The 25,129-nt window shown below is 39.9% G+C and overlaps 1 protein-coding gene across 1 annotated transcript in view; it reads left to right on the top strand.

Annotated features, from left to right (window-relative positions):
• The first annotated feature begins 435 nt into the window (after positions 1-435).
• Positions 436-25,129, top strand: part of nphs1 (NPHS1 adhesion molecule, nephrin) — a 42,590-nt gene continuing 17,896 nt past the window's right edge. The window contains exons 1-9 of the mRNA XM_030158357.1: positions 436-499; positions 7,092-7,286; positions 10,389-10,511; positions 15,922-16,044; positions 17,570-17,651; positions 19,926-20,029; positions 21,799-21,920; positions 22,077-22,248; positions 24,552-24,706. Of these exons, the coding sequence (XP_030014217.1) occupies positions 436-499; positions 7,092-7,286; positions 10,389-10,511; positions 15,922-16,044; positions 17,570-17,651; positions 19,926-20,029; positions 21,799-21,920; positions 22,077-22,248; positions 24,552-24,706 (1,140 nt within the window). The remainder of the gene's footprint in view (positions 500-7,091; positions 7,287-10,388; positions 10,512-15,921; positions 16,045-17,569; positions 17,652-19,925; positions 20,030-21,798; positions 21,921-22,076; positions 22,249-24,551; positions 24,707-25,129) is intronic.

Genomic DNA, 25,129 nt, shown 5'->3' with positions numbered 1-25,129 from the left:
CATTCCAAACTATTTGTGCTACTGGCTTATACATCTGCTATAATGCTATGCAGATGTGGTTGTTGAAAATGTGTGTTAACATGTGAGACTCTTGAACAGCGCAAATTAGAACAAACAAAATTAGATACTGAAATATTAATGTCAATTTGATAGAATTTTTGATTAGGTTGCTGTACAGCTGTTATCCTGCAGCTAAAAGACTTGTTTCATGAAGTCTGTGATTGTAGAGCAAGAACCAACTGTTACTGCTTAGATAAATACAAATTGCTGGTATTTTTAGTGGACTTAATTCTGCTTCTCAAAATGATATTACAGCAACAGACTGCATACACCAACTATGTTAATCTAGAAGGTGATGATGAGTGTACTGATTGTATGTTTATGTATGCTTAATCCAGATTCCAGGGCTGCTGATGATTAAGTGTCAGAGGTGAAATGGACCTCTTCTCTTCATGGATTATGTCCTCTTCAGTCACACACGTCCTCTTTCTCATCTGGGGTAAGATGACCAAATGACACTATTTTACCACCTGTGACTACCCATGTTCAGACCATTCGTACTTTGGCATTGTTCAGATTCAGATTAATTTGATTCATTCCTAGGGCATCTTTTGTCCTTCATCTTACAATAAGAAAGGCATGATTAAGGATAAAAAAGTAAAATAAGAAAAAAAAAAAAAAAACTGGAACAAGTTAATTACTTAATCTTTACCACAGAGGGGCAGAGCAGGTTTACCACAAACTGGAAGGTTGGTAGCTTGACCCCTGACTCCTGTCCACATGCAGAAGTGTCATTGAGAAGAACCAACTGCAAGTTGCTCAGTGACCAATTCACTACTGTATGAATGTGTGAGTGTTTGCAAGTCCATTTACCTTTTACCATAGACGGATCAACCATAATATTATGACTACTGACAGATAAAGTCATTGTTATGATTATCTCATTACTGTGCACCTGTCAATGGGTCGAATATATTAGATTTTATTATCATTATTATTATTATTATTATTATATTATTTATTTTTTAGATTATTTTTCAAATTAGTCAAGGGTCATGTTAAACTGTATTATCATTTTTGTCATGTTTTAAGCCTGTAAATAACAATAAATGGTTAAAAAAAAGTTAGTTGCTGTCATTTCTTCAGATTCATTTTTTGCAGTGCATGCTTGAAGTCAGAGCAAAAATAAACTCTGTTTCTTTCAGATGCTTTTTGTGTGACTTGAATCTAGCAACTTGACTTTGTTACTGAATCTTAAAACAAGATTCATTTTGATGAGACTTTGGGGAAGAGATGTAATATATCTTATTTTACAGTTCTTTACCTCATTTCAGATTTCCTGCCTATTTGAGACAAAAAAAAAGATAAGGCTGTGCTTAATATAAGATTATAGTGTAAAGCTGAACACTTAAAATAAGAAATTAACTCTTAAAACAAGATAAATTGACTAACACTTCTAATCTAAGGTGTTTTTTTTTTTTTTTTGCTTTGTTTTAATTTTTTATTTTGGTAAGAACCAAATAATTTGTAGTTTAACAGCAGATCCCTGAAGTCCTGGATGTAAAGAGGTGGGGTTTCCATGGGTCCGATTTATTTGCCTCCTGTAGATGACCAATTGTCCTGATATTGGGATGTCCTTCCTTAGTCCGTTTTTGGTTGGTACTAACCACTGCAGACCAGGAACAAATAAGACCTGCACTTGTGGAGATGCTCTGACCCATTCACTACCATTACAACAGACATGGACCAGGTCAAAGTCACTCAGTTCCTTATGTTGCTCATTTTGCTGCCTCCAACACATCAGCCTTGAGGACTAAATGTTGTATTTATATTACCCAGGGAAAGGTGCCATTGTAATGAAATAAGCAGTATTATTACCACTTCTCCTGTCAGTGGTCATAATTTTATGGCTGATTAGTGTGCATCAGTCATTGGTTTCAGAGGTCTGAGATCCAGGGCTCAGACACAAGCTACTGACTCAGTAAAATGGTAAACTTCATCAAGTTCGGCGTAACAAAGTAATTTCACAGTATTATTGGTAGAACCACAACTAAAGTCAAGCTGTCTGTCAGAGGAAAAAAAAAGTTTCATGAAATAAACATAAACACTGAAAGTCTAATTGGCAGCCACTTGTCGATCAAAACCCAACATGGTAGATATCAAAACTTTTTATCCAACCTGAGATCTGATTAATGGAGGAACATTTTAAAGATTGACCACCAGATCACTTATTGGAGGTCCTAAATAAGTCAGATGAAACCAGAATGACTCCTGGGAAAAAAATGTTTTATTTTTTGGGGGAAGTTCAATGTAAATCTATGGCAGCCAGGTTCTTTGGTGCCAGTCCCAGTGGCTGTAAGCCATATTACAACTTTAAAATACTTCTGCATCGACTTCATTTTGGAGCCGAGGTCTTTGCCCCTTGAGGTTTACAGAATAATCAGTCTACCTTCAATCTTCAGGCTAGTCTTCAGTCTATCTGCCATTGATTAAGGTGTTGTAGAGTCTGATGCAGTGGGGACAAATGATCCCCAGTCTTGCAGCATAGTGAGGTGTCGTCCACTACAGCTGAATCTCTGGTTAAAATATGGTGAAGAGGATGATCTGAGGCAGTGGTGTAGTCCAGGGTATACGGTGTATACCTACTTATTTTTCAGTCAGCATTGTGCATACCCACTTCTAAATCCCCCCAATGCTTACCATTAAGTAGTATCTGAGCCAGTTCTTTCATTTTTTCTCCTAGAATGGTGAAGCGATGACCCGCCCTAGTCTGCCTCTAATTGGCTAGTATTCGCTGCCTTCACTGATTAAATTGATTAATGTTAGGCATGAGGACTGATGAGCCAATCAGAGGCAGAGTAGGGCGGGGCGTGCCGAGGAAAATATTGCTAACTAGCGCCGGCCACCTCTGGAACCTGATTGGACACCTCAGGTGCCAGCGCCACCCCAGTTGATTGACAGGTCACTGCATTTCTCCTTGAAAGATACACCATTATTGGAAAATGTGAAGGAGAAAGGCAGAATAAACATATTTCAAGTGATTGGCACATATTGAGAGTACCTACTTTCATGTAAGGGAGTAGGCTTGATTCTGACATTGGTGAGGACCCAAAAGTGCTCCAAGGCAGCACTCCTGAAAGTTCATGTTTTTTTGTATTTGCGATCATAATTTCACATCATGTAGAGCTGATCAAACAAGCAAACAATCATGGTCTGTCGGTTCTAGCCATTTTGGCACCCTAGGCGAGATGAATTTGGTGCCCCCCCTTAAAAAACACACACATGCACACAAATACACACACATACATGGGGGGGGGCACGAAGAGGAGATACATGAAGCATGAGAGAAGATGCACAAAGCAGCCAGCAGTAAACCACATAGAAACATGTATCAAACAGCCAACTAGCAAAAACCCATATAGAAACATGTATAAACCACATAGAAACATTTATAAACCAGCCAACCAGCAGTAAACCAGATAGAAACATATATAAACCAGTTCAGCAGCTTTAAACCACACACCTTAGCAGATATCTCATCTCTTATTCATCTACAGTTCCATTATTAGCCAACTTTGCTTCATTTCAGTTCAGCTAGCTGTTGCTAGTAACATAAAACATTTTTTGAACATTATAAAAGGTTACATCCCTCTATCATTGGATTGTTTTTCTGCCTCTTTTCTCTGCTTCTAAACTGTGCAGCTAAAGCCTTGGAAGGTCTTTTCATGGTGATAAACTCTCCACCCTTTACCTGGATGTTTAGTTCTTCAACTGTCTGACTGTCATTCAGCTCCACTCTGTCTCTGTCACACACACACACACGCACACACACACACACACACACACACACACACACACACACACACACACACACACAGTGAGCACTGGTCTGGGAGAGCTCACCTGAGAAATTACAGGGGGGGTGTTGTTTTGTTTTTTTTCCTCTCATTTCTTTATTTTTAAGACAATTAATGAGAAATTATCATGTTATCAGTAATCAGCCTATGCCACGAACCAGCCCTGCACGCACGGACACGCATACACATGCATGCATGCATGCACTTAAACAGACACATGTACACATGTAAATGTAAATGACACCTCTGATATTCAAATCCGTCTAGCTGACGTGACCCAGGCAGAACAAATGCAAACATTTTGTCAATTTACGGTAAGCGGTTGGAGATTCGAACTGCCTCCTGTCCTGTCCGACTAGTGGGTAACTGTAGCTTCTACAAGTAGGTGGAGTAACAGCGGGGATGGCCAATCACATGCACGATAGCAAAACCGCAGAGCAAATCGGAGAGTGATAATTAGGTTAGAGGGGGGTAGAGGTTAGAGGCTAACATTAGCTTATGTTTGCCTCATGTTGAATACATTTACATTTATGCAGCTGCGTGTGACCAGTAATACCTACAAATTGCTCCTGATCGAGTCATGATAATTTTATAATACTGAGCAAATACTACTGACAGATATTTGGGTAAACTAGGCTAAATAGAATAGTCTTACATGTCACTGTTCCTAAAACAGGACGTTTTTTCTGGACTACTTCAAAAAAAAAAAAAGGGGGCAAAAATTGAGAGTGTACCCACTTCTCCAGGGACCACTCCACCACTGATCTGAGGTGTTGTCCATGATGTCCTACACTTTATTCAGAGTCCATCGCTCTACCACAGTCCCCAGTGAGTCCAGTATCCTACCAGTATGTCTAACTATCTTGCATCTGTGTGTTTGATATTACCTCCCCCAGCAGACCTCAGTATACTAAAAAAGACAGTTTTCTTGAGGGCCAGACTGACTTTTTCTTATTTCCCTCTCTGTTAGGGTAAGCATATAGTTTTCCATGTACCACAAATTTAGGTCAACTAAATTAAAACCTTTCACCTCATATATATTTCCAGTTTGTAGTTTGTGAGAATCTTGTTCAGGTTCAACCAGTCCATCCTTCCTGTGTATTTAGTACGTAGCCAAACAAATAAACAGCAACAGCAGTTTTTTTTTCATACAATCTGCCTGTGAACAGGACATCTCAGGCAAACAGAAACATTTTTTACCTGAATTATTAATGGAAATCTGGAAACCTGGTCTCCATGTGTTCAGTTGTGTGCACAGTTTTCATAGACTGGGTAAACCCCTCCTATTTTCACCTCAGGCATTGAGTAGTTTACAGAGAACTGAAGAAAAACAGTTTGAAAGCACATACCTCCGCCAAGGCCGCACCCATCTCACAATGTTAGAAATGAAAAGAAAAGGGAAAAAAAGAAGATATTTTCCTTGAAAAGACCATATCTAGGGTCCATCTCTGTGGAAGAATCTGTGCAAAACATAGTAAGTAAATCCTTGGGACATGCTATACACTTCCACAAAGTTTGATGAGAATTATTACGGTAGTTTTTATTTTTCATCTGCTGAAAGACTCAATAACAAAAGGAGGAAAATATAACTTTCCTTAGTGTAGGAAGTAACACTGACAAAATGCTACTCCTGCTTCCATGTATTTCATTACTAGTTTCCATGATGATGACTGCACTAGTTTTCTCACAATATGGACAAAACAGTGAGGATAATGAAATGTCTTCATCATACCTGCATCATATGAAGGTAAAGGACGACTTAGCTTTAGACAGTTATTTAAATCTAAAGGCAGATAAAAAAGGTGTACTTTATTGGGTGGAAAGCACTGCACACAGATAAGTTGTGAATTATTGTCGAAAAATAACACATAACTTGATCTTGGAGAGATTATACAGCAGTTTAGTATTGTTCTTATTTAAAGGTGGGGCAAGTGGCCGTAGAGGCAAAGATAACCTGACCTTTTGTTTTTAAGGAGAAGGAGTGCAAACTGACTCAAGAACAACACTGCAATGTCACCCAAACTTTTCTAACATTTGCCACCATAGTCGGTGTAAGCTAGTCATTTCAAACCCTCAGGTTAAGGTTGTACAAGGGTATACTGTTAAAATCACCAAAAACATAGAACTTTTAAAGTAACTTTTGGGTTTGTTTTCATTTTGTTTGTGGGTTCTTTATTTAGTTTTCTATTTAAAAGGAAGTTAGACGCTGTGGTGTTGTGCATACTGCAGACTTTTCACACCACAGAATTACTGCAGTTTCATACTATTTCAACAGGCAGTGTAGATCACTGTTGAGTATTCATTTATGTAAACTGTATGCAAATGCACTCCTGTGTTTGGTTGTTTGTATGCATCCTTTGTAATGGCCAATCTTGCCCTTCATATTTGACGTGAGGTGACTGGTTCAGCCTTGATCTGAGAGCTCTGCCTCTCACTCATGTTGTCAGATGCAACAGAGCATGCACTTCACAAACAACTTGGTCATTGCTTCAATGAAGGTCAAGAATCAAACAGTCTTGCGGAATCAGGCTGGCTTCTCTGTGGGGCATTGTTTAAACGAGATTCTCACTTAGATATTAGCTACTAATTGGTCTATGCGGTTGCATTTGGCTCACTGATGTGAATTTATTCATAAATCCTTATGTATAATAATCATATAATCCTAGCTCCAGTGCTAGAGGCTCATGGGTGGTCTGCTTTAAGGTTACCTTCCTGACTCAAACACAGTGCACCACAGAATGTCACCTAAAAGCCTGGTTGAAGGATGGTCAACCCCACCTATGACAAACAAGGGGGATTAAAGTGATAATCATTACTCTTCCCAGGAGGAATTAGCTGGTAGGACATCGACATTGAAGAAAAACCGCAGGTGAACGAGGTCTCTGATACCCCATGCTTTTTTCCTTCCACCCAATACCCTATCTGCATGGCCAAGGGGCGATTTAATTCACAGTAATTACTTTATTGACTCATTTTCAGGGCCGTATCACTGCAGTTTCCCATCAATAAAACATATGCCAGGATGAATAATGTGGTCAGACACAATGGGGTGCCTTCTCAGACAAAAGACCACAAGACTGCATCCCCATGGAGTGTGTTTATTTCATGCTCCCTTTACTTCTTGTATTTCCTCCATAAAACTCCTCACAAAAACTCAGCTCATATCCCACTCCACCACTTCCTTTTCAGACCCTACCATTCCGTTCAATTCCTTGTCCCTTCCCCTCTTTCCAGGTTTGCGGGCCCAGCAGGTCTTCAGGACAGAGCCCAGGAACGTCACAGTGCGGATGGGAGCCACAGCTGTGCTGAGGTGTGAGGTGTTACGGGCCTCAGGGACTGTGCAGTGGGCGAAAGATGGCCTCCTCCTGGGACCTGATAGAAGCTTGCCAGGCTTTCCACGCTACAGCATGATAGGAAACCTCAAGAGGGGTAAACAGGGTTACACACAGAATATAGATGATGGTATACTGGGTTAAAGTGGAGCTTCTCAAGCTAAATAGATGAACATATTAAATAGGGCCACTAAAAAGCACCTGGAGGAAATAGTAAAACATATAGAAATCCAACTCCTACAATAATTACACAGTGTAATAGAACAAAACAACAACCTGCTGTGAGTATTAGATTTCCCCAGTCGTATTTATTTTCATAGCATTCCCAATGTGTTAATTGTAATGTATATGCTTACAGCCGAGAAAACATACTATAGTATAGCTCAATACTGGCTACTATAAAAGTAAATGATATTATTTTGGTTTCTATGACTACTCTATTAAAGCAAAGGGACATTATGGTAACCCTATGGCATACTGGCTCTCTATACACAGAGCATCTGGGGCTGAAGAGATGGTGTGGTTGTCAGCAGCCTCCTCTCACACATCCCCTTCACAGTTAATATCATGTAAAGACAAAGGGAAAAAATTGAATTAAAGCAACAGAGTGTCAACAAATCAGTGAAATGTAGCAGGGAATAACGTGTGTTGCAGATTCTGCACAATAGTCTATAAAAAGTAATAGCCAATTAGAAGGCAATCCTGAGTAAGAGAAGAGCATCTGTTCCTGATCAGCTCACAAGTAGACAAGCCGCACATCACTGTCGCACAATATGGGAGACCGTCAACAACACATAAACACTCAGGAACCATAGATGCTCATGCACACATAGTCAGGGGTTTTTTTAATGCCTAGACATTACACAAATAAACGTGTAACGTGCTGAGATGTCATGTGTCAGCTGATTAGGTGTCAGTGTGTAAATTACATGGAGGATTACATCAGGTATGGGTTTTTACATGAGCAACAACATCACAATGATTTATATACACATAAACGAAGGCCAAAAACAAAAGCTGTCAAAAACTCCAAAACACATGTCAGTGATAAAAACCCATCAACACTGGTTTACGACAGGAGGAAACTTCAGGCGAATGTATGCAATCACTCAACACTGCACAGAAAAAGCAAAAATCATTTAAGATGACACTTGACTGCTCTTGATACTCAGCTGGCTCCCACTGATTGTGTCTGTCAGTGATGTTTATTGATGCTTTAAAAAGCCTGAAATCATACATTTACACACACAAGAGGGCAACGTTGATTTCAACATATACTTACAGTAATTGCAGCACCTTTGGTTTCACCAGGCTACAGGAATAACATAAAAATATATCAACATAAGGTGAAATATAAGGATTTCATGACATTGTGTGCAACATTCTGCATTATAAAGCAATATATGCAAATAAACAGACGAATGAAAAAAAAGAAAAAAAAAATGAATAGACACAAGACTTTTGCATCTATTCCAACCATGTGTTTTCAAGCGATACAAAATCTACTCGATGATGCACGTTTGTGTCTAATCACAGGTGTGTTCAGACAGGTAGTGAGGTTAAATGCATGATTAATTGCTGTAATTACTGATCAGATTTGTCAGGCACGACATGGATGTGATTCTACAGCTTCACTCTGTCTCAACAGAGACGCATGGAAAAATGGTTTCATATTTCAGCATGAAATTACATCAGGTTCATCTATATCTGTATCTATAGACTACATCTATATCTATATCTATATCTATATGTGTTTCTATAAATTCTGTCATTTATTCTTTTCTTCTCCTCTTAAGCAATTGTTGTATGCAGTATGCATCATTTAATGTAACCTTAAGCCAGCATTTAAAAGGCAAATGTTTACATGATATAGAGTAGGATGTAAAAATAGATCATGTGTTGATGAATGGATGGTCTAAATTAATTCAACTACTAAAAACCAATATCTCAAAATATCTATATTGTTTTAATGTTTTCAACACAAATGGATGTTGACATTATTTCACATAAACGTTAAGATTTAACACCTTTATGCTCTTACAAAAGAATCACAAAATGTTACAAGACTATATCCATTTATACCTTTGCACTTTCATTTTGTGTTATGTGGAGTTGACCTTTCCCAGTTATGTAACAATATGTGTCTTCAGCTTTAAGGTCAATATAGACATGCGCACTTAGCAGAGGCCATAGTACTTTCTCACATAGACAAAATAACTATGTAGATATACTGTTTCCTAAAATGTTGATGGCAATCAAAAAAATACAGAGTAATGAATAAATAAGCAAGTTGTGTTGCAGCCCTCCACCATCTCTTCTTCCATAAATGCACCGCAACTTGATTACACTATTTGTGAGTAATTTCAGGAAAGAGGAATATGATTAATAACTGCAATGTCTCTCTCTCTCTCTGCGCTCTATGATAACTTAGATGTGAAAATTGCTTCTGGTTGGTGTTAATTATCTTGCCAGCTTACTTGACACATGCATTTTTAGGCCTGGGTGGTTGTCAGACCAAGATACTATTTTGCACATGTTAGTAGGCTGTGAGCCAGAGAATCAGAGCTGGAAAACCAACACTGAACATCATCTAATCCCCACAGGTTATGGCAATGCATCAAACAAATCAAGGCCTGTTGGCATGCCAGGCTATCAGAAGAGAGATACAGAGAGAAGGACTCTGCCTGGCATCAATTAATAGACAGTTAATTCAGTCGATGTTGTAAATCTCGGATTGGCTTTCATTTACCATACCGGAAATTCATTCTGAAATAAAACGTCTCTTCTATGAGTATATGCAACCACATGCATGTAAATGGGAAAATAACCTGCACAGCCAAGTCCTCTGCAATTAAAATAGTCTGTTCATAACAAAATCAAACCCCCAAATATTAGAAGTGGAGTATATTATAGTAGTGTATGTTATAGTAGTGAACTGAAATGCCAAACATCATAGTGCAAATTGGTTCTATTGTTAATTTTGCAAATTCAGACATTGGAAATTGCCTTTAATTCGGACAAAATATGACCTACAGGAAACATGTACTTGTATAGTGTATGTACAATATCTGTGTTCAGTGAAGTGTGAAGAAAAAACGCACTCCTCCTCTTTCTAATTATTTATGTGTATTTACTGAGCAGATCCTCACCGCAGTATAATGTGTTGAAGAAATAATTAATTTCTCCTTCTTTATTCCAGGGCAATATCATCTTCAGATTGAAAATGCCCAACTGGAAGATGACGCCACCTATAATTGTCAAGCGGGCCGGTCTGAGAGCAGTCAAGCAATCATTTCCGATACAGCCTGGATCAACATGTTAAGTGAGCAGAACTGTGTAAAAAGAGGGAATTTTGGGGCGTATTACAGCGACAGCAATAAAATGGTGTACTATGTAATAAAGCAGAGTGAGCATCCTCAGTACTCCAGTAACATGCATGACCTCCTGACCAGCAATCAGCATATAAAGAGCTGTTTAATATTCATTTCTATTGATAAAAGAGATGTAATTTGCTTAAGATAAGGCAGCTGCATTTGAAGCAGTGGATATTTGAATGCAGAGCATAAATGTAATGTGTCCTTGGTACAGTAGAATTAAATAGTTCTATTAAAAAGCTAATTTCAAGTATATGTGAAGAGTGGAGAAAGTAACTCAGTACTAACTTTTCAAACACTATTTATTCCTTTACCAGGCACCATGTCATCCCTGCATGTTCCAGTAGGTCCATGGCTTTAACCAGCAGCTGCTCAGTATAAAGTATCAGTAAATTCTCTGGCAGCCTTGGGGTGATCCATGTCTCCTCCTTGCACAGGAATAAATTATCACAGGAGTGATTGAAAAGTTTCTTCTCAGACATGAGCTGGAAAAGATGTAATTGTGTGACTGCGTTAGAGAGCCTGTTGTCACTCTATAACAACCGGTATCTCTCTCTCCCTATTCCTCTTGCTTGTGGGAGTGAGCCCATATGTGGCAAGGAAAGAACTCTAAAAGAACCTTTCTTCTCCAGGCGAGCAGTTCATTTACTTACACACACACACCCCCCTCCTCATTCTCTTCGTCACACAATTTCTCCCTCTCTCTTCGCTTTCAGGCTTTCTCTTTGGTGACCATGGAGAGGGGTTTTGTAGAGGGGGGTTGCCGTGGCGATCCTAGCAGCCCCACTCTCCTCTGGGAAGAAAGCAGGTTTTTCTGACATCAGTGGGCCGGTGGGAGGGATGGCGGGTGGTGTGGGATAGGAAGAGGCATAGACCGCAGACATCTCCTTTGAATGGCTGTGTTCTGTTCTGCAGTCTCATGTCCTACAGCAGGCATACACCTGCAGCCACAGCAGGCTTGACTCCCACATTTATTACCTCTGAGTTGCCTATTGCATGTGCGCCCACATTCGCCAAGTCAACAGGATTGCCTACGGCTTTGTTGAAAAGGTCAAAATGTGTGGGAATTATGTACGTGTTGCATCAGGGATCGCTGGTAGTTGTATTTACCGTGACTGAAACCGACTGCTGCCCCGTGTTACTGGCGTGTTCACGTCTGAAGCTGCTCCACAATTCTCAGCTGGTGTTTTTGTTGGGCGTTTTGGGAACACTTTCCAGCTGTTTATTGTTGAAGATGGGCAGTTGCAGCTGTGCTTGTACAAAGGGCAACAAGAGAAGGAATTGACTTAAAAAGTGCTCTACACCCTTAGTCCTAAAGGGTCATTTGTTCCACCCCACCAGCTCAACTGATTCAGAATACGTGACTAATCTGGAGCTTGATAATGAGCTGATGAATTCAATCTCCTGTTAGTGCTGAACTGGGACTGGAAACTGTGCATCTTTTTGAAGTGCACTGTCTCTGATGAGTTCCCCGTGGACTTCTCCATCACTGAACTACAGCTCCCAAGGCCCCACACCCCTGGCCAGTCAACCATGGCCATATCCCATCAAGCCCTGCATCAAATCAAAACACTATAAACTCTTTATGATGAGATACAGTGGGGGAGAGAGGGGGAGAATGTGAAAACAAAACAGAGATTGCTGGTAGTATAATTGGATTCTTGGGTCAGAGGGAGTGGTATCATGACTGGCTAATTCGAGATGGATCACCAGAGGCAGTAAATAGCAGGGATGGAGGCAAAAAATGTCAATAAGCCCCATCCATGGGCTTACAAAGATATGTTTTCAAGACATTTCCATTGGTGCAACATAACTCCTATGTGTTTTTGCCTTCCTGCAGAGCTTAGATAGGGGATTACTGCAATAGGCAGATCAAGTGGCAGTGAGTAATCCATGACAATAACAACCTCTACCCCCTCCACTGAGGCCCCCTCCTCAGCTAAAACTTACCCCACACTGTGCCCGTCACATACCTGACACATCCTCTGTTTCGGTTTATACCATTAGCCTTAGCATTTAATCCTATTAATGAACAACTCTCTCTCTCACTGCGCTGCATGCCTGTACAGATACCTCCTGTAAATGTTCAAAACAGTTATTTGATGTGTTCTGGTTTTAGACTGTGTTACTCATTCTGTTGCCATAGTTGAGACGCGTGTGTGTGTATGTGGGTGTGGGTACTATGTGTGTAAGCTTATTATCAGTGTTGGTTGGAGGTTAGAGGACATTTTAGGAACCACGGCTTTGCTGAGGTTTTTGCGGTAGCTAATGAGTTTAGCGCTTGAAGAGTATATAATGAGCCTTCATTTTATGATTCCCTGTTATGAATAATGGAAGAACTTATAAATGGGGGCACAGGCAACGTAGAATACGGTGACTTTATTCATCTTCGTTCACAAAAAGTTTTGACAGTTGCCCAAGATATAACCCTATCAGAGGATGATGTGTTAAACACTGGTGAGACGGTGTGCATATTATAGTGACAGACTGATGGTACAGCTTCAGGTTGTTAACAATTAGTGAAGGAAGCTCTGCTAAATGCTGGAGTAAAATCAGACATGAATAGGAGCACTAAAACATGTTCTTTTATTCCTTTGAGTTCAACTTGACTTTGACTCTATCATTAAGGTAAATTTTCCAGAGTCGGTTCATATTGTGTTTGGCATGTTCTCTAATGGCCATTTGGAGGGGGAACGCTGTCAAATAAAAACGTAACTGCTATTTAATGGACACAAAACAAAAGGGATGAGAGGCAGTGAGAGTGGGGTAGGGAGTAGTGATGTGGGGGGTGGGGGTGGGGGGTGGGGGTTCTTATTTCTGTCCTAGACACCTGCTCCACTTCTCCCCAGAACAGAGGGGACGCAGACGGGAAGGGGGAGTTAGAGAGGAAGGGGAAGCAGAAAAAAGAGCACTGTTTCAGAGGCTTTCATTGCCAGAGATCACACACCTGAGACCTACAATGTGTGTGTGAATGAATGAACGCATGTGCATCTGTTTTTTCTGCACGTATGAGTATAAAAGCACATCTCTCTGCATGTACATGTGCATGCATGTGTGGTTTCAGCCCAGCTTTGTTTCCCACACAGAAACCCAATGAATGGAGTCTGTTTGGTCTTTAGAAGTCTGATCTTCTGGTCTGAATTATTTTCTTAATTCAGCATAATAAGCATTTTACAGACTGCTGTATCCTCTGGGCCTTCTCCAATATTTTCCGGAGAATCAGCTTGATATCACATGTTAGACTGTGCACACACACTGGCGCCAGTTTTTAGAGTGAAGTAAGATGAATGTGGCTTGTCTGCACATTCACTCGCCTGTGTCAGTGTGTTTGTGCGTACAAATCTGCATGCGCTGTAGACTCAAGTTTATCTTTGGGTGCTTGTGTGCAAAGGAGGAAAGTGAGTGTGTGAATGTGCTTGTGAATGAGGGAGAAAGATAGGTGGAAAGAGCTGCTTATGCATATTGATGTGTGTCTGCTAATCTGCTTCTTATCTTCCTTATCCATCCATCCGTCTGTATTTTTGTAATGAATCGAATTTCGCGACTCGTGTCTCTAGTCTGAACTGTAGGAGCAAGTCTGTGCGTGCTTCTCTATTTTTGTGTTCATATATGTACCTTAATCACAGAGGTACCGCTCAAAAATAGAAAAGAAAGAGAGTGCAACAAAGATGAGATAAAAACCAGACAGGCAAGAAGACAAAGATTGGGGTGAGAAAGAGTTAATTAAGAGGATGTCGTGTTTGCTGTCTCTTCTTTGCTTCAAGTGCAAGTCTGGTAAATTGAATAGAATGTGCTTTGTTGTGGTCCACGTGTGCTATCACATTTGTACAAATGTGTAAGTTCATCCTGACTGGACTGATTGGGTCACATGGTTTGCCTGAGTGGATGTGATGGATGTTGGGCTGTAATTCCCAGTCCAAGCTGGAACACACCTTCCCCCTCACTTCTGCAGTTTAACTGCAGTGGTCAAGAAGGATAGGGTGGGGAGAGGGGGTGTGCACAGCCTGCTACAGAGGGATGATGGAGTGAATGAGAGATAAGAGGAATAGGCCAGCATAAGCGAGCGAGGAAGAAATTAGATACCTGCCTGCCTCATTTGGGAGCATATCATTATTCTTATTTTAGGATTTGTTAGGCTGCCAGACACTCTTCAAGCACAACAAGTGATGCGCCTCTGTGGATCGTGCATGGCCGAGTAGATTGAGAGTGCAGGGGCTGTCAATAGATGCATGGCCCAGTCATCTTCTCAGGGAAGAGGGGGGGAAAACAAACAAATGCATCTCATTATTGCAACGTGCGCCTCTGCAGTGCTCTGGGTAAGCCATCACAGTCCACACAGATTCAATTGCTTCTTTTAAATCAGTTTGAAGCTGCAGCCACATCTCATCTGTCTCAATAGCAGACGGGAGCCAATGGGCGACCCTGCACACAGCAACAGCTCCTCCTAGTGGTCAGGAGTTGCTCATCTGTGCCAAAAGTCAGTGGAGAAAGCCTGGCAGGCTGGCCGGCCACTTTGGCTTCTTGTGGTCCAGCTGTTTATACCCACACATTAGCAGTTTATCTCACAGTTCAGCAGCAACTGTCTTCCAGGCCTCGCTCTCCTCTGTAACCTGTCCTACATTCACTTTTCAGTCTTGCCATATGTCTTTACTTCACTGCCAGAGTCTTTCATGTCTGTCCTATACATGTGTATCCTTCCTGTACTTTCCAACTCCCTCTTCAACTTGAATTCTGATGAAAGAAAAACAACCTTAACAGTAACCATAGTTTCAGATTCTACAGGCTCTCCCACTCGCTAAAAGCTGGCACAATAAGACAACCAGGTTTTTGTAATGTGTGCATGATTGGACTGATAGTGTTGGTAAAGAGTGGCTTGCAGATCTAAGGACATGTCTTTGATGATTAGTTGGTGACAGATTTCTTAATTTACTGCCAAACAGTTTTCAGTCCCTTGTGTTAAAAGCTTTTTTTTCTTTTGCTGGAATTCCTATTTATGGTCAGATAAAAGGATTGTGGAGTAGAACAGTGGAGAAGTGAAGACTGCTTTGATCAGTCCAGAAAGCACATATTTAGCTTGGGGGTGATCTGAGAAGAGAAGTGTTTGGTGTTTGCTATGATAGATTAGCACTGGATCGGTTTCATCACTATTTCATCTCTGTATTCTCTTCTTGTCCACAATTTGTATTCTAACTAAACAGAACATCAAACCTCTCTGTAGTAAATCACTCAAAAGCTGACAGCGTGACATTCCAGTCAACTGTGATAACGCCAGCTTATTTTAACCCAAAATTAATGTGATGAATGATATGTTGTTGTAGTGACAAATATGAAACAAGAGCTGCTGTCCTCTTGATGCAGTTCCTCCTTCTAAGCCGTACTTTGAGATGAACATGGTGGAACCTTGGGTGGCTGGGAAGGAGTACATTGTCATCTGTGTTGCCCCTGATGCAAAACCTGAGGCTGAAATCACACTTTACAAAGGTGAGTAACAGTTGAAATGTGAAATAGGGGCCTGGTCAAGCAAAAGTGAACATCAAGGTCAATTTCTTTTCTTTCTTTTCTCTAAAACAATATTTTTTATTACTCAGCATGAAAGACATATATCTCTAGTTTCTAAAACTGTTTATTTAATTTGTTCCTGAATTACAACTGGATATATAAGAAAATATATAAGAATACAATTAAAGTAAGTTAAGAACAGGTTTGTAAATGAATGTATACAAAAATTCAGAATGTAAATAGCAAAGTGTAAATAACTATGTTCCAAATATATGCCTATGTCTAATCCTATATTTCATAATAATCAAATACTATAATGATTTTGAACGTTATTGTTTAAAAAAAAACAACAGAAATGTGTATTAAATATAGTAATGACACATATGTTGCTAAAGACTGATAATTTGATCAGTATCTTAATAAAATCTTGCATCACACTGAACAAACACCTCACTCTGCTACTTTTTTGGATTCTCACTCCATAAATTAATGTCTTTTAGAACTAAAATAAAAATGATATCAATTTCATTTTTGGATGTAATGTACTCTCATATATTAAGAAAAGTGTAGTATGCTAAATATTTGCACTTTCCTCGAGGAACAACACTTTCTGGCTTTTTTTCCAAACCTTGAATAACTGCTGCATATTTTTCCTCGCTTTGTTACTTTGTCAATGATGATAAATTCATGATTTTATTAAATATTTGGTTCTTATTCCTTAATGGCTTGTTAAAGTACTTGCTTAGACCTACAATTTGAGCTATTATGGTTGCTGCTAAATTAATTTTTAAAAACAGATATGGAATGATTAGTATTGCTGCTGTTACTTGGTTGGCCAGGCCCATAGATGTTCAGCTGGATTAGTTGGAGCAGCAACTTGAAGAATATTCTGTATTGTGGCATCTCATAACTTGGGTATCCAAACATGAAAGCAAAAACAAGCCAGTTCGGTAAAGATTTGTGTGTATGCGTGTCAAATTCTTCGAAACGAGTCGACACTGTGTGGGAGGAAATAGCCTGAACATCTGAATGCGCAACTTGACTGACTTTCCAAAGCCTGTACAGTAGATGCAAGATCCTTGATATGAAAACACCTGCAATTTCTCTATCTACAGTTTTTGCCATTCACTCCCCCATCCTATCTATCATAAAGTATATTTCTGAATTTTACAGCGGTGTTGTGCAGTTTTCTCCTACTCCATACATTAGCTTTTAAAAAGTAGACTTTCTGTTTATTTGTGAAAATGTACAGGACAGGACATGTAAATGCTATTTTGCCTCCGTAATACTAGAATCTCAATGATAATTTGATTTTAGACGCAGATCAGCACAACAGTTGTGGCTTAAGTATTACTGCTGCCACACAAGCAGACAAACATGTATATCCGTATTTATCATATTCCAGTATTTATCATTCTACAAGAGAATAACACTGCCTTCTGTTCACGTGAACAAATTTACACAGTATTCTCCCTTTTTGTGGGCCTTCCCCCATTGTGTCTTGTAGATGGAGTCGAGCTGACAGGTGCAGAGTCTTTCACCATGTCTGGCTCAGAGGATAAGCTCCTGAACACGCATGCTGAAGTAACGTATGTGTTCGCCCGCCTGCCAGACTCATTCTCCTCACCGACCTGCTCAATCTCTCCAAGTCTGTCTTTGTTTCTTTTTTTTTTTTCTCTCTTGTTTTCACCCCATTCTTATTTTCTCCCACTGTCTTAGCGAGTACAATGAATTTCAGCATACAGCAAACTGTTTCTTGGCACTGTGCAATTGAATTAGCTTCTGTCAAATGCACAAAATTACATCCCAGCAGCGAGACAGATCCGATCCTTGCCGGTTCGCCAGGTGCCTATACATTAAACAGGGCCATAGATTACTTATTATCCTACTTGTCTCCTCTGTGTCAAAGATAATAACCTCTTGTCATATCCTGAGATAACATTGGTAGTGAGGAGCTGCAACGTTGTTCAGCTCTATTGCAGAACAGCCAAGGTCTTAAGTAATATTGATGCTCCTTCTTCATATTCACACTGAGCGTGCACAGCAGTGGGCCATGTGTGATTGTTACAGTTGACATTGTACTGTAATTTGATATAGAAGACATAAACCGAAAAAGTAAACAAAGCTCAGAATAGATCTACTGCATTGTTAGAGTCACTATAAGATGGACTTAGTGGAGCATATAAATGTAGATTTGTAACATTTGCATCTTTTCCTGTGTCCTTACATTAAGTGTGTACTGGAGTCTGTTGTGGTGCGATCTAATAGCTAATGTAACAGTGTTGCCACTATAGATGACAAGGACAAGAAATGCACTGATGTTTTCAAAAACAACTTTAAAGAATTTCACAAGATGGCAAGAAGCAGTTGTCATGGAGTTAGGCAACTGAGACAAATGAGGAGAATGTTCATTTTTTAATGTGTGTTACAACGTGTTCACAAATTGCACATACAGCTGTGGAAAAAAATAAGACACCACTGCAAAATTATCTCTGATCTTTGTCTGATTTTACCATTTACAGGTATGTGTTTGACTAAAATGAACATTTTTGTTTCATTCTCTAAACTACCCACAACTTTTCTCCCAAATTCCAAATAAAAAGTTGTTATTTAGAGCATGTATTTGCAGAACACGACACATGGTCAAAATAACAAAAAGATGCAGTGTTTTCAGACCTCAAATAATGCAAAGAAAACCAGTTCATATTCATTTCTAAACAACACAATACTAATGTTGTAACTTGGGAAAAGTTCAGACATTAATATTTGGTGGAATATCCCTGATTTTAAATGACAGCTTCCACGTGTCTTGGCTCTCCACCATTGCTGTTGGATGACTTCATGCAGCTCCTGGTTTAGAAATTCAAGAAGCTCAGTGATGTTCCGTGGCTTGTGACCATCCATCTTCCTACAGAAGTTTTCAAAGTGGGTTCAGGTCTGGAGATTGGGCTGGCCATGACAGGGTCTTCATCTGGTGGTCCATCATCCACACCTTTATTAACCTAGCTGAGGCCAGGAGCATTGTCCTGATAGAAAAAACAGTCCTCAGAGTTTGGGAACATTGTCAGAGCAGAAGTCCAGTAGTTTTCAATAGTAATTTTTGGATTCCAATTACTTTTGCGGTACTAATAGCACTGTTTTTGCTTATTGTAAGAAGATAGTGATGGCCACAGTAATGGTTTTTACTTCTCCTTCTTAAATAAGACATGGATCAGGTGTTTATTCAGTAAAATAAGGTGTGTTTGTGCTGGAATTCAACAGACAGAGGAATGGAATGGCTCTCATACATGCAGATATGCTGATTTCAGAGGAAATCCAGTGGTCTCTTAATTTTTTCCAGAGCTGTATGTTATATCGTATGTTAGATCTTTAAAATTTGCTTACAAGGTGCAAGTGGCATGACATAAGTTTTTAACTGTGAATTACTTTTTATTTAAATTTATTTCTTTTTGGAATTCTAGAATTACAAAAGGCTGTCATTTAAAGTTCCAGATGTAGTTTTACTATGACCTAATTGCAGAAATACATTTAAAAAAAGAATAAAACTTCAGTGGTATGGTGCTGTATTTAGTGACGCTGAGCAAAGCGACTTGCTATTAGAGATGTGTAAAATGAATATTGTTACATTTTGGGGGTATTTACTTAGCTTTTAAGCATTTAAGTTTGCATATTGGACTTAATATGTCTAAATGACTTATCTGCATTTCATTTGACAACCAACCAAGTAGACTGAAATTGTAAATGCAAATCGCAATTGCAATATTTCCCTCAATAATTCCAATATGACCCTTTCACCAGATTTTGCAGCTTGAATATAAACTTTCTTTATTCTCTTGTGTTCCCTTTCCCATCACCTGTCAAAGGGTCACTGCCCTGAGCTCTGACAACGGGAGACAGTTGACATGCCAGGCCAAGAACTCCGCCCATTTTCGGCCAGTGGAGACCACAGTGACCATGAGCGTGTTCTGTGAGTGTCTCAACCTGTCGGTAAACTGACAACAACCACCCCCTCTCTTTCAGATACACACTAATGTGAAAATACAACTACGCAGAAGCCCAACCTCAGGGAGGCCCAAGGGTATCCGGCCTTGTGCACTCAGTCTGTGTTAGTGGTCCAAGGAGAAACATTCATCCTGAAGGCAAACTCACACCTACTTCAAGAAAACATGAGGGTGCTTGCCTCCAGTTCACCAGGCTGCCCCTGGTGATTTGGGATTGATATGATCACAGCAGAAGGTCTAGACTGCTGTCACTTAAAAGTAACGTCTACATCGGTGGCTGTGGTAGGGTACAGTCATACACTAACTCTGCAATCAAATTTGAACTACTTTTTTATTCAGCATCATTAAGTATATTTACACCCATAGACTCATTTCCCTAATGTTAATCAAAACACATAAACCAATTATTAGATGAACTGAGATAGATTATATTAGCAAGGCTTCAAGTGCTGATTTCTTTTCTGGTAACTGATACAGGGAGTTAGAGCCACCACTGTTAATAATAATGAATTCTCCAAAACTAACCCAGCAACTTTTGTGCTCATCAGCTCAAATTAAATTTAGAATCCACTGAGACAGGAGGGAGGCAGCTTCTGTTGCCTTTTCTTTCATGTTATTATCACAAACCCTGTGACATTATGATAATAAATTTGTTACTGCAGCACCCAAAGGTAAGTTGACATTTTTGTCTCTATTTCTCTCATTGCTGTTGGCTTCCCTATTTACTCATGTTGCAACAATGAAAGCACTTGTTGTTGAATGTACAAACACTGTGACATGTTCCTGTTTACCACAGTAGGTTTAGTATTTTCCACTCTGTTGATCAGTTAAAGTAATTGATTGTTTAGGCCTGTGAGTCTACTCACCTGCTTTTCTCAAGCCTAAATCATGTTGTTGATTAAAGAGGAGCAGGACTGCTGACACCTTCAGCAGTGACTGCCCCCCCCCCTCCCTTCCCTTGTCGTATTATCCACAGGCTGCCTAGACACCTTAATGTTGTCTCTATCCATACCCCTCCACATTAGACGCTGCTGCTGTTTTAACAATCACCAATAACCGTGAGCACTCCTCCCTTCCTCTCTATCTCTCTGCTCTGTTTTAAACAACAGGGCTCTGTGCTAAGTGCTAGTGTTGCAGAACTTGGGACCACCGCTGCAGTCTTACTCAGCATGCCAGCCCATCAAAGCCAGCGCGGTGGCCATTTTCAGCCAGCTAGATTGTTAGCAAGGTGGCAATTTGTCACGCTGGCCCAGGGTCTGCAGCCTGCTCTCTGAAACTGATTGCAGCAATAACAAAGGCCCGTCCTCCTCTAATTTATTTTACTGCATATATTTTATTCAAGGAGGCTGTAATTTATTCATATTTCACGTTGCCTTATTACTGTTTGAACATCTGTTATTTTGCTTTATGGACTGGATCCAGCTCACTGCTCCCTTAATACTTAATGCTTTCATCAGATCTGGACCTCTTATCCCACAGTGATGTTGAATGTGCCCAATTTATTGGCTCCATCTCAACAAATAGGGATGCTTCCTCCTCAATTGCCAAGAGTGCTCTCATGGCAGTGCAGTTTCTATTTTATGTTATCCTATTGATGGTCACTCCATCCCCTTCTCTGTTTGAGTTATTACATTCTTTTTCTTCTCTCATCTTTATTTCTTCAGTTTTCTGTCACCCTCCATGCCATTCTCCTTTGTCAAGTCCACTTTTATTTGTGTCTCTTGGTTCCTGCCAGTTCCACCTCAGCCTCCGGTTATTTTGGGTCTGGACAGACAGGAAGTCAAAGCGGGAACAACACTCGTACTGGAGTGTGTGTCTCAGTTTGGAAACCCCCTGGCCACTCTTCACTGGACCAAGGTAAATTGTCTGTACGATCTGTGGAGGAACTTTGTATTTTCATAACATGCAGAGAAAATGAGCATACTTAACAGCAGTGATGGTGTCCTACCTTCTGTGCTACAGCGAATGTATCTTGTATGTATTGATTTTTGTATGTGTTCATCTTTGTGTTAGAATGGAGACGTTCTGTCAAAGACTTGGGAAGAAGATGCTGTGGCACAAAAGTCCAGAAGTATCCTCAAACTCAAACTCACCCCAGCTGATAACCAAGCGATTCTGTGCTGCGAGAGCGTCAATCTCGTGTCCGTATCACCTCTGTCTGTCAGCCGCAGAATCACTGTAGTCTGTGAGTGAAAATAATGATATATGTTGTGCAAAAGAGGTACACTTACTCACATAGAACCATACACTGTACATAACGAAGGCTGTGCACAGGTACAACATCACACATTGGTTCACACTGAACCCAGTTAAAACCAGAGTTTTGACTTCAGTCGTGGCACAATCTGCTCTGCTTGGAACCACAACTTTCACCATAGGGAGCTCAGGCTGCTTTTTTGTGATCTGGAAATCACTAAGAGCTACCACTGAAAACAGCAGCCACCCTGCTAATGGCAAACAAATGTTATATTAATCATTGCCAAGGAATTTTAGCTATTTGCTAAATGAAACTAATACTGTTGTGTTTGACAACTGTAATGCCAACTTTGGATAATGTGAACACAGTCACATCATCAGCCCAGACCTCCACCACCATTACATCCTACTGCACTCGTCTGCTGCTTTGGAATAGCACTTCATACATCTGAAACTACAAGTTCATAAATATCACATCTGCAGTTACTAGGTTCAAAGCTGACATGAGGAATGCACATAAAATATGTTGGATTTAGAAATTAAAAATATGCTCTCATGTGTGGATAAGTAAGAAACTGATCATGTTGATAGATATTATTATGCAGTGGGAGGGTCTTTTGAGGACAACAACTCTCCATGAAATTTTGGATGTTTTCCTAATGGTGAACAAACCTTTAAACAATCAAGAATGAGAGCAACCTCGTGTAAAATTTCAAGTAAAAAATTGCAGTAGATCTTGTGAGGGCGTGGACAGGTGACAGAATTTATTTCCCAACATCAATGCAATGTTATGCAACAGGTCAGACACTATAAACCTTATGAAGTGTTTGCTCGATAAAATCCTGTGATTTGATTTAGTAACTTCTTAATGGACAAAAATAAAGGAAAAAATAAATTAATTAAAACACTCAGCATTTATAGCTATAATAGCTCTTGGAAGAAAACCAGACAGAGACAGACATTTTTGAATGGTAATGGAGTAAATCTGAGCCACCACTATTTTTTAAGAACCACCATCTAGCGCCCGTCGGTGGTATAGCTCTTCAGAGTATATCGACACTGGCTTCTTTTTCCAGCTGTGGATTCTGGTTCTTGCATAAAAATGCGAGCTGTGCTTGCAGAAATAGATTATTAAGGATATGGACATGAGGCAGAGGAATATAATAAGAGTCTTACCTCCGAAACCAATTATTTTGCTGTCCCAGCATATATTGTAATGCTAATATCATTAATGAAACTAATGGTTATTATAGCTGAAGCTCATATTTCGCACTGCCTGTAGATTAGTATCAAGGCATGCTCTTTCATAGAAGCTACACTAATTTAGCTGAATTGCCTCAATGCACAATCCTGAGGCAGTAAAGCCTACACACTGTGCAACGAGTAACGCCCATGGTTAATAGATTATACTTTTTCCCTGAATATAAAATGTTTGTTTCAGCAACAATAAAACAAATATAGAATTAATATTCAGCAGCCTTGGTGCACTGAGTCTAACAATAGCCTGATTTCCACTACAGAGCCAGACAATGTAATTCAAAGCTTTAAATGCTCTCTGCAGATTGATGCACCTTTTTTACAGTATGTAAATATACTCTGAATTGAATTAGTTTAGAGTCTCGCTCGTGCCATGAAAAGGTGGCTGAAGTTGCTCCAGTACTTATACTTTCCTTGCTAGGCCCCCAACAGGCCTCGATGCCATGCCTCCCAGTCATCCATTCAGGGATGTTAAAAATGAGCTGCTGACTGCCTGACTGCGCTTTAGGCATTGGCAGAAGCTGGAGGGCACAAAATAAGTCTCACTGGTGTATTATGAATAGGTCTCCTTTACCTTACGGCACCTGTGTAATTTCAACACTCTTGCTGTGTGTGTGGCTGTACAAATGCATCCTATTTTGTGCCTAATATGGTATAGACAAAAAAAAAACACATAGGATTTACGTACATGACCCCTCCTTCAACATGTCTGGCAGCTTAGTCTCCAGCCTTTGTATTCCCCCGAAGGCTTTGTGCAGCTGCATCACTTTGCCTGCAGCTATTGTACCCTGTCTCCCCCTGTTGTTAAAACGAAGCAGACTTTAGAAACCACGTTGAAAACCTCTTGAGAAAACATGTTGCCACTCAAAGTGATTTTCCTTCTCACCCTTGATACCGCTCTATGTTTCACATCCAAAAATAGTTGTGCTGTCGCTGTGATCAGAATAGGTAGCTGTTGAATGTACTATTCACAGGGAGATATTTTTACTGACTTGCTTTTGTATGTGTGCATGTGTACATGTACATGTAAATCAGTTGATCCTGTGGAGGTGATGCTGTTGGGGTCCTTCGCAGCCATTGAGGGGCAGGAGTTGGATCTGAGCTGCTATGCTTCATCTAGTAATCCCCCTGTCCAGATTCGCTGGTGGCTGGGAAACACAGAGCTCAATTCCACTTCCACTGTTGAAGAGGTGAGGCTACAGCATACATATATATATATATATATATATATATATATATATAATATGCCTTTATAAGGAGGAGGTAATGTATACAATGAGTTCTATGAAGTCACTTTAGAGATTCTTAAGACTGGTTTATTTTCCTCATCAATGCATAAGTTAAAAGCATTGCCCTCAAGTCAAGATTGATTTAGGGTGCAAACAAAAAGTCATTAAAATACTTTCCACTGAATTTTCTATCTAAAAATCTTCAACATGAAATTTGACCTCATGTACACCTCTGTCAATGAAAGAAAATGGTATGACCATGAGAAGTCAGTGAATAGATCTGCTGCTGCTTCACAAATGAATCAGCAGCCGATTCCACAAAGACTACTCTGCTGCTCTTCTTCTCTTTTGTGTATGCTAATAAGATCAAAGTGAATAAAAGCT

This window comes from Sphaeramia orbicularis, chromosome 16, assembly GCF_902148855.1.
Source record: "Sphaeramia orbicularis chromosome 16, fSphaOr1.1, whole genome shotgun sequence".
In the NCBI taxonomy this organism is placed as follows: Eukaryota; Metazoa; Chordata; class Actinopteri; order Kurtiformes; family Apogonidae; genus Sphaeramia; species Sphaeramia orbicularis.
Note: the sequence above shows the minus strand (reverse complement) of the source record. Positions and strands in the feature narration are given on the sequence as shown.